This window comes from Sinohyriopsis cumingii, chromosome 19 (genome assembly GCF_028554795.1).
Source record: "Sinohyriopsis cumingii isolate HCF-2022 chromosome 19, ASM2855479v2, whole genome shotgun sequence".
In the NCBI taxonomy this organism is placed as follows: domain Eukaryota; kingdom Metazoa; phylum Mollusca; class Bivalvia; order Unionida; family Unionidae; genus Sinohyriopsis; species Sinohyriopsis cumingii.
The window spans coordinates 44,415,685-44,426,293 of NC_142979.1; the positions used below are offsets into that span (position 1 = coordinate 44,415,685).

Consider the following 10,609-nt stretch of genomic DNA (forward strand, 5'->3'; position numbering starts at 1 on the left):
GCATGCTATTATTATTTGATGATAATGACAGTCATATCATATTTTGATGACAGGTTATGTATCACTAAGAGTGGACAGCATTATTTAAGCTACTAGGATACATGAACTGAGATTAAAACATGTTTTGTATCATAAACATCTGATACTGAATGCAAGAAAATTAATTAAAAAACCAAACAGGACAAAACACGTTAATAATATCTGTATTATGTTATAGAAAGAATTGCTATCTTACATCTAACAAGCATTGAATTGATTATATAAGAAAATCCTTTAAATATCGGATGAGACATGAAACTAAATGTTTGGAGAGAACTTCATGGAGTCTGGCATACCTTTTCACTTCTTCTAAAAAAATGTATATAGCACACTGAACAATTTGCCATTATAAATAGCAATTATTATCATTCCTGATAACCATGATGATACAATTACTGAAAAACCTTAAAAAATGTACAGCCTCAATCAATCATCAACTCAGTCATTTACATCTGTTTGATACTGTACAGCAATTTCATTAAATTATATGTGTGTGTTTAAAATGTAAATGGTAAAATTGTTTAAGGTTGAAAGAAAAGCACATGCCTTTTTCTTGGTCCATCTGCTTTTTCACTATTGGATAAGTAATCATTCACAAAGCTGTCACCCTGTCCCTTGTAAAACGTTCCTTGGAATGATGCACTTGGCATACCTCCATTGCCCTTGTTTAATGAGTGCAGAATTCCTTTATCCAAAGTTACATCATGTTCTTCAATGTTATTAGTGTTGCCTTTAATGCAAGTGCAATCTTTCTCTGCATAAACATCAAGCTGAGTCTTAGAAATACCGGAGTTATTGTCCTCCAGTTCCATCCTGCCTGAAGTAGAGATATCAGATTATTCTTACTTTTCTCTGAAATTGATAGCTTTTATACATAAAGCAGGCACATCAATTTCCTGAAAGAAGCTGGATTTTCTGGCATTTTAGCCCTGTCTTAGGCTCTGCAGATTTGCATAAGAAAATCTCAGGATTTTGGGTTCAGGTGTCAGCATGGGTTTATGATAATAAATTTGATTGGAATATCATATTTTCAACAACCCAATAAACACCCTAGATTGATGTTTGGAGGTGATCTTGGATTTCCTGTGCAAACAAATGGATATTTTGTTATTACTAATATTCAAACAACAAGTAGTCATGATTGATTATTGGCTTACCATGTGGCCACAGGTCTTTTTTATCTACCAAGGTAGCCAAAGGTTGAGTTACAAAAAGACAGCTACAGGAATGGGGTAAATGTCTTTGAAATTCATTTACTGTGTGATTTATTTTCAGGACTACAAAAATCTCTGGATAAAAGTGGATAATAAATAAAAATCTCACGATTTCTTACCAGAGTTTTGGCAGGCCTGATAAAGCAGTGAATGATTCTAAAGAGTGATAAAGCAAATTTCTATTACTCACACTATTTGTGATTATTGTTAATTAATGACCACCCTTAATAAAAGTTAAACAAATGGGAGGGGGTTCATGCTTTCAATGGATAAGAACTATTATGGCAAATATGGTAATTCAATCTGAATACATGTATTCTGGATTTGGGTCATATTTATTTTCCTTATAGAACTCATACATTCGTTTGTCAGTATTGAAATTTCCAGTGTCAAAATCCAGATAAGTCATGTCACTCTAAAGTATCTATAAAGATGAAGTAACAGTAATGTTTTTGTAATGTTTTTGCAATACATTATCTAGCATTGTTAAGAGAACCTGAAATATAAACAAACCAATGTGCATTGGGTCAAAGACTTCACTTCTGGGCCAGCATCATTTTTGCCTGGGTTGTATTAAATGACAGAAAAATTAGTATGGCCATCTGTCAAAAATGAAAACTATTGAAAGAATGATATCTCAGGCCAAAACATGTAAAATTTTAAAAATAAAGAGCTCAGTAAAGATCTATGATTAATATATTGATTTTTATTTGACTGTGAGTGTAATGTGTACATCTGTATAAAAAAAAAAAAAATAGATAGGAGCGTGATAGGGAAATAAATTCACATACATGTAAAATATTCACCTGGCATAATCTTGAAGTCTGACTGAAGTAAACATGACACATGCATGTTTGAAGAGTAAAAATGTGTTAAATCTTTAATACTTCACTTCATGGAGATAAAATTACAAATTAGTCCCTTGGCCGTGGTATCATGCTTAGTGTAGTGAACTGTCGAACAAAATTAGGATCGTAAAATAACCTAACATGTGACCAATTTCTGAAGAATTTCTACTTCTTCTTTAATTAACAACACCATGTAACATGTGCAAAGTGACGCACTTTAACATGCAAACGTTTCAACTAGCTAATTCTTTCGTCCTGAAATCTAGGATCTTTTCCTTGGTTCTCTCAACTGAGGAATAATTACTAAACCAAATTTTGATTCCATGATCAATACCTACACATATTTTGGGGTGTACATTTATATCTGTGTTTATATCAGCTTCTGGACTGGTAGCAGTGGCGCTGTCTATAAATTTTCAAGGACAGATAACTGACCACAAGTCCTCATTTAAAAAGGGCCTGTCAATAATAGGTAACACCTGACATCTGGTAGCATATGAATAAGCTATTTAGGGGTTGCAATGAAGGTAGTGATGTCATTTTCACCCATGAAGGGCAGGAGCTCTTAGATGTTAGGCTTCTTATTGCATTGATGAGTTGGTAGACTTTTTAATACCAGAGTAGCATAGGTTTTGCTAGATACAGAAGGGAGAGAGATGGTAATTATTGTACTTTTACATGCTGTTATTTCAACTGTAACCTTCTTGAAAAGGTAATACAGGAAGACAAGCTTTTTAACCAAGACATAAAACAAATGAGCAAGATTTGTGACTGTACCAAGTTCCAATGCCTTGTCTGCTCAAGTGACCAAAAGAATGGATGCAGATAAGTTGTCTCTCATGGTAGTAACGATGTTTGTAATGGCGTTTCTGGGTCTGATAGAATTCTACAGCCAGCACCAAAAGCAAGAATGACCCATAATGAGAAAAAGTGAATCAACATGATGGGACTCGTATGATCTAACACTGCTGAAATGTGGAATGATATAACCCATCATCATGACTAAGCAAGCTAAAAGAGATCAGAGACCCAATTTAGTGTTTCCCTTTACCCTCATTTGCACTTCAGAGACCCCCAAATTTTTAATTTGACCCCCAGTTTTAATACCAAAGTTTGTTTTTTACAGTGTGACCCCCAGTTTTGACACCAAGGAGATTTTTGACTCTTAGTCTTGCACCCCTAGGGGATAAATGCCCAAGTTACAAATTGCTATTGAAAGAAAATGGAGACATGCTTAGAAAAATATACTGTTGTGTAAAACCATGTCGTTTTTTGAACATTCAGAAGGAAAGATCCATAAATTTTACCAAAAAAAAGAGATAAATAACATAAAAAATGAAATATCATTATTCAAATTTTAATTACTTACAGACTTTTGTAAGTTATAATTTGAAACATTCAATTTTGGCACATAAATCTAGTAAACAAACTTCTCAAATAATAAGCAGAATAACTTATTTGGAATTTTTATTTAGGATAATTTGATGTAGAATGCAATCAATTATTTCAAATTATAAAATTTGCCCACATTACTAAACGTTTACAACAGAGTCAATCTATATGAACAATAAAATTATGAAGCAAATTTTGAGATGTATGGAAAACCTGTATATTTTAGGAATTTATATTTCAATGTGATTTTGTAAATTGCAAAGATAGTATTTCTGTTTATCTTCATTTTCCTAATCCTCCTGACAAAAGGCATGACTGTTACATAATAATAGGTACTGAATATTTTTATTTCTGTTGTTCTAATACTGTTTTCATTTATATGTCCCAGAGTCAGTTACACCTATTTATATCTTCTAGAACTGGAAACGTGACAAAAAGTACCAATTTTCCAGACCAGTGATATTCCAAGAAGGAAACCAAGTTAATTAAACTTCTGGTTTTGCATTAAGTTATGAACTACAGATAGAGACATTAAAAATATGAAAATATGCAGCATGGAGATACATTTATGAGTCAGAAACACTACAGATTCACACTTAATAACTTCTGAAAGCCATATTTCTGACAGATATACAGTATTTTGGGTAACTTAAAGTTTAATTATAAAGTGTAGCATGTTGGACATCACAGAAAGCAGTCAATTTAGCCAGGTCACTTTTCCCATGTTGTACATGTTTGTGCAAATAGTTTAGTAAGTCCCACACTGTAACCTGAAACAACATGAAATTAGTACATCAGTATGTTGCAAAAACATTGAAAGTAAAAAAGAAAATGAAGATGAGGTCATTTGTTTGCAAAATGTGAGGTATGACAAAACCCTGACAATATAATAAACTTTTGGCTAACAGAAAGGATCTTAAATTTGCAATGATCGGCAGCACAAATATTTTGCACATAGCAACAAAAAAAAACAGAAAGAGAGAAATGAATATATACCGGAGGAAAAAATTCTACCAAAGTGTTCACTCTCATATTTGACAATGGTCATTTGAAAGGTTCCAAATATGCTATGATAAGAAGAACAAACATTTTGCAACACTCAATAAAGAAAATAAACAAGATAGGTAAATGTATAGTAAAAGTGCTCCACATGTATTAATGCCTTCACTTTTGTATTTACATAGTCATATATCCTTTTTGTATCTGATGCTAGTTTCGAAAGCATTCAGCCAGCATTATTGGCACAAGATCAATATGCTGTAGTAATAAAACCCCTCCACCATATAAGTTTATATAATTTCTATATACATTATAATTACATTCCTCCAAAAAATATAACTCTGAGGTACAAACATCTAAAGCTAGCATCACTGATTTTAAAAACCACTGGGATAAAATGTTGGTTTACTTTCTTTTATAGATGCCGAAAAAACACGTATTGTTACTATCCAGGAAACTAAAATTGATAACTTAGGTTATGTCATTCACAATGACAAGCACACTATCTTTCGTTCAATGATAATTTTTTAAGAAAACTGAATATGAAGGCAAAACTATTTTAAAATTTACTTGAATTTCAGCCTTTGATCAAACGGAATTCAAACCATTTTTATAAGCTCAATGATAACTAATTTTAGCAGTATCAACTGGTCACAGAAACATTCTGGTTGATTAAATTCAATATTTAAAAAATTAATTATTACATTTTTGTTATTGGCACGTGATGGTTTTGCTATAATTATTATCTGGTAAAAGATTAATAAAAAGGGATTAATAAATATAGCAATATATGCCCTTTTCCTATCAACTTTGGCAAGCACTGATCCTGAAATTTTGAAACTTGGGTGCACCTTACTGTTTGCTACAAAAATATTAAAAGCACAAACATCTTTGCTAACATTCTATGGTGATTCAGAAATTTGTATAAAGTTTAGAATGGGAATTTAATTCATTTTGTATTCTCATGATTTCAGCATATTGCTCGATGTCATTTATTGTTTATAATTAAAGTTTATGATGAAAACATACTCATAAAGTCAAAACCTTACCATACCAAACTTTAACCAATTTTTCAGTTATTTATTACAATAAATTATAATATGTTCTGCAGTTCACTCACCAAAGTAAAAAAAGAAAAAAGTTTGGGCCAATTCGGGCTTGATCCAGTGATTTCTGCAGCTGATCAGCTGGAATCACATGTGAAAATATTCTTCTGCATCTTTTTTTTTAAAATACTGAGGATTTTGAAGAGCAATATAAAATATTTAGCAGCATTAAAATCCAATTCAACTTTTACATTAAAGAGATCTGTGCTTAGCGAGAAAATGAGGTTGAAAACTATAAGAATATGGCCAAAAAAAATGTGTTCCCTACTAGAGGGGTTTTAAAACTAGGATAGGTAGGTAATTTTTTTTTTATATAACATCATATATATACATATTATAATGATCAATATGTACTAAGCGCTTCAAGTACTGGGCAAAACCAGCTCAATTTGATGCACAAATCATTTTTGGGATTTTTTAAAAACAACTCTATTTTGTTTTTAAAATATTGGGAGGGAAAAAATGTGCTAGGGTTGGCAACAAAAATGAGTGCTTAGCCAACCAGAAATGCCCATATTTTTCTTGCCTTACACTCCTGCAATAACCCATCGAAATCCAACTAGGCTTTTGGCAACTTTTGAAAATGAGCAATGATTGCATGTTGTCAATATCATCACTTTCACCACATTCATTTCTGTGATCTTTGCGGTAATTCTAATTATCTTTAAATAAATCTCACTGGCTTACAATTATCTTGCAGGAGGTGCTCTTGCAGCTGTTTGCAGGGTAGCACTATAAAATGAAATGCTTTCATTAATCCAGTTTAGAGTTTACCGACATGTGAACTGTAAATATATGCTGACACACCTGCAAAATTCCACCTAAATTCAATTTTATTTGTGGCACTTTCTCTGTTCTCAGTCAAATCAGCATTTCTAGATCATAAGCAGTTACTGTCACAGTAATTGAGTCATGTGTACATAATTCACATATAATATTTCCAAACTTATCTCATTTTCCATATCTATATATCTATTATCCAATTTGGCTTGTTTATTTTTCATCCTGACACACAGATTTGATTTACAAATTACACATCTTAAAGTACAGTGCAGAGTTCTTCCAAATTAAATTATTTAAAGGGCTCTCAGTATCAAAGTAAATTTTAAAGACCAAGATCATGTTGTTACATTATACAAGTTATCCTAATACCATAATTAAAGAAAATCAATCTAAAACTAGTCATACTTATTCACAACAATCAGTAGTAGTATGTACTGAGATATGGAACATTCAACAATTTGTAAAACTAAACAGTAAAGTTCCAATCCTCTACATGCTTGGACTTGCTTTAATTAGTTTTTTAGACATGGGTGTGTTTTGACTTGAGTATGTTTTGAGTGGGGTATGTTTTGACTTTAGATTGTTTGACTTGAGCATGTTTTTACTTGAGTATGCTTTGAGAGAAAGTTTTCACAAGTATGTTTTGACTTGAGAAGGTTTTGAATTAAGAATGTTTTACCCAAAGTACTATGGTATTGCCGGTCTTAAAATTAGTGATTGATGAACAAGTAAATAAAAACACTTCAACATATATGTCTTTTTGTTGTTCTTTGCTCCTTATTAAAATGTAAATAATTTCTAGTTTCAATTAGATGATTGCGGGAAATGATAGATCAACAAATGCCATGTATAATCCAGGCTATTGCAAGGGGAGCTACTCTGATATGGTAATAACAGAAAAAATATCTAACAGTGGCATATACCTATCCTAATGTTAGGAACTTCATGTATATGTTGCACAAAGTGTACCTCCACTTGAAACACACCTGTAAAAAAGAATGGTAAATAAAACAAACCAGCAGCAAACTGATATATTTTTAGCATAGTGTTTAAGACTTATTTACTTCTCTTTTTAAACAATAAAAATGCCTGAAAACATTGCTTGTCTTTAAAACTATAAAATTCAAACAACCGTTATGATTAGCATTTGTAATATTTCTCCTAAAACAAGGACTGGACTTCAAAGTTGCTGTCACAAATTTGCTCTTGATTACTTGTGGCCCGGCTGCTTTCACAGATGGTGTCACCTCATACACTTTTACTACTGTATTAAAGAAAAAGTTCAAATTAATTGTTGATGATAAAAGAGAGAGAGAGAGAGAGCTTATTTAAAAATGTACATATTATTTCAAACCATTCTTAAAGTCATAATGCACAAAAGCACAAATGATAATAAAATTTAAATGCACATTTAATGCCCTAAGAGATAAGGGCAAAGAAAGTCAACGTCTCTATTGCAAAATCCATGAGCACTTATGGAAAATAAAAACATGTATTTCACTCTTATATGCTTTCAAAGATTTGATCTCTTGCTTCTTGACAAATATGTTAATCAGTGATCTGATTCTTGATGACATCACTGGATGTTATCAGACAAACTGGTTAGGCCTCCCCTCCACCAATGTGTTTCTGGTCAGCCAACAGTCTCTGTTTCTCGTTGCTGACCCTAGCACTATCTTCCACCCCATGGTTAAAAATGAAAAATCACAAAAAACACATTACACAGTGACATTATATATATATATATATATATATATATATATATATATATATATATATATATATATATATGTATGTATATGCGACCTGCCTACCCTAGTTTTAAAACTAGTTTTATAGGAAACCCATATTTGTTTCATTTTGGCCATAACAGACCGTGTACAGTTATATAGATTTTAAGATGATATAGACATTGTCTGAGAACATGGGGGAGGGGTGTTTACTGTGATAGCCTTGCATTTGTAAAATTGTATTCTCGTCAGCAAACTAGACATTTACCAGAATCAAATCGTGGTGCCGAACTTTAGTATGGTCATTCAGTGTATACAAAAATAAGTACACGACAAGGATGCACTATGCAGAAAAATACCGAAAACATCAAATATTGTGATACCCTAGCAAACCCGATATCGAGAAAGCAAGGATGCATTTTAACCTGGGGTATATTTTTATGTGCTTCCCTATGGGCCAAAGCACTAGTGCGGAAAACAATATAACAAATTGGCGGGTAAACTGTAAAAATTAATTTAGTTAACTGGTAAGATTTGCCGAGAAATAAAACCCATAAACTATATAAAAATTATAAGGTGATCTTAAATTTAAAATTACATTGGAAAGTCATTATGAGTAAACTTCATAACTTAAAATTCAGGGGCCCTGAGTGGCCGAGCGGTCTAAAGCGCCCTCCGTTATGGATCACTGCCATCTCACCTCTGTCTGCGTTCGTTCGAGTCTAGGATAAGGCCTATGTGAGAAAGCTTGCCAGTAGCTTCTCGTGGGTCGGTGATTCTTCCCGGGTTCTTCCTCCACCATTAATACTGGCCGCCACGCATAGCCTATCGTGTGCTGAAAAATGGCGTTAAATCCCACAACAACTTAAATTTCATGATAAATGGTTAAAAACACCAAGTTAATGCACACATGTACGATACAAGTCTTAAGAAATGTAGTTATTATACAGAACATGTATGACAGGTCAACTGTAAGCAGTGGTACGAGTACGAGCCCTTGTCGGTTAATGCCGAAAGGCAAGTCCTTCCTGGTTATATATTTTCCGTGTTTGTAGGCGCAACTGTTTCCACCTTAGAGATCACCAGCAATTTAGCGCTTGTTCCACAACAACAGAAAAGCTATTATTATCCAGTTGGACACATTTACTTACCAAGATAGTGCCAGTTTCATGAGATATTTCCACAATGAACCAAGATGGTACTTGAAAAAAACGATATAGCCTTGTTGTCCTTGCTGACCTAGTTAACAAATATGGGGGAAGTTCGGGAAATCCCCCACTTGGCCTGTAAGTGAGGAACGCCTAGGGGGTAAGTTCAAAACGTATTGTTTACATAAACAGATTAACATTGAACAAACGATGTATTGTGGCAGATACATTTCGGACAATTTACCTCGGACTCTCCAAGTAATGTCAATTTATTGTAAATCCCTGGTCAGAGTCCGCATCCATGGAGTGTGTGCGAGGTATGCAGTCGGGGTCTCACTAAACATCCCAAGACACCCCCAATACACCCCAGGACACCCCAAGACTCTAAAAAAAACCACATCAAGACTCAATCATTTACCTACTTTAAATTTCAACAACAACACAAACAAACATAGAAACAAAAAGTGTGAATATTTAGCGATTGTTTATTGAACAGAAAAAGTAGCAAAAATCAAAGATTTGCCAAGGGAAACAACTCTCATTTCGACGAAGAGTGTTCGGGTGCAGTAATGTGAATATTTATCAACATTTATAAATAAGTAGCAATACCACATGGAAGCAAGACATTTCGACCCCAAGAAAATTACCTAGACATTTCGACCCCAAGACACTTACACTCCAGTCAAGGGATAGTTCGCCTCCAATTCATGCATATTGAAAATAATAATTAGCACTAATATTAATTTCCACTAATCACGCCATTATTCATTGACGTCTACAATTAAAGAAGATACCAACACATCTCTAAGTCGCCGAAAAAGATGTCAACAGTCAATTAAAATTAAAGTCACATTTATTAAGTTAATGAATGCGCACTAATCTGAATGAAAAGAAATTACATTTACTGCACACTAGAAATTTGCATATTTTCTTTATGGAAACATTGGAAAGTTATTTTGGTAAAAATAAATGTAAATTCGATAGCTCATATATATTCTTTCTGATTTCAGCTAGAAACTTGCTATATTAAATAAATTTTAAACGATGAAAATCTACCTTGTATATTCTAATACTATGCTTGCGAAAACATTAATAACTTCTAAATAAACCAGTTATGTGTGTTTCATCGTTTTTCTTCTTTTAATCAGTCTGTAATTTGGGTGATATATTTGGCATGTCCTCTGGATTTGCTATTGAGACAGAGTAATTCTTACTGAGAATTAAACGACTTGGTAGTTTGTGAGTTATTGTTGATAATTAATTGTCTATGTGACTGTACCAATCATTAAATGGCCTGTATAATCAGTCAGTTTAGATAAATTACATCTGATATATCAAGCACGACATAGA

The 10,609-nt window shown here is 32.9% G+C and overlaps 1 protein-coding gene across 1 annotated transcript in view; it reads right to left on the bottom strand.

Moving 5' to 3' along the window:
• LOC149775604 (uncharacterized) overlaps nucleotides 1-9,394 on the bottom strand; it is a 58,362-nt gene extending 48,968 nt beyond the window's left edge. Inside the window, exons 1-2 of the mRNA XM_089944473.1 lie at nucleotides 9,263-9,394; nucleotides 586-856 (exon numbers count right to left, since the gene is read on the bottom strand). Of these exons, the coding sequence (XP_089800599.1) occupies nucleotides 586-851 (266 nt within the window). The 5' untranslated portion in view covers nucleotides 852-856; nucleotides 9,263-9,394. The remainder of the gene's footprint in view (nucleotides 1-585; nucleotides 857-9,262) is intronic.
• Between the last annotated feature and the right edge of the window lie 1,215 nt (nucleotides 9,395-10,609).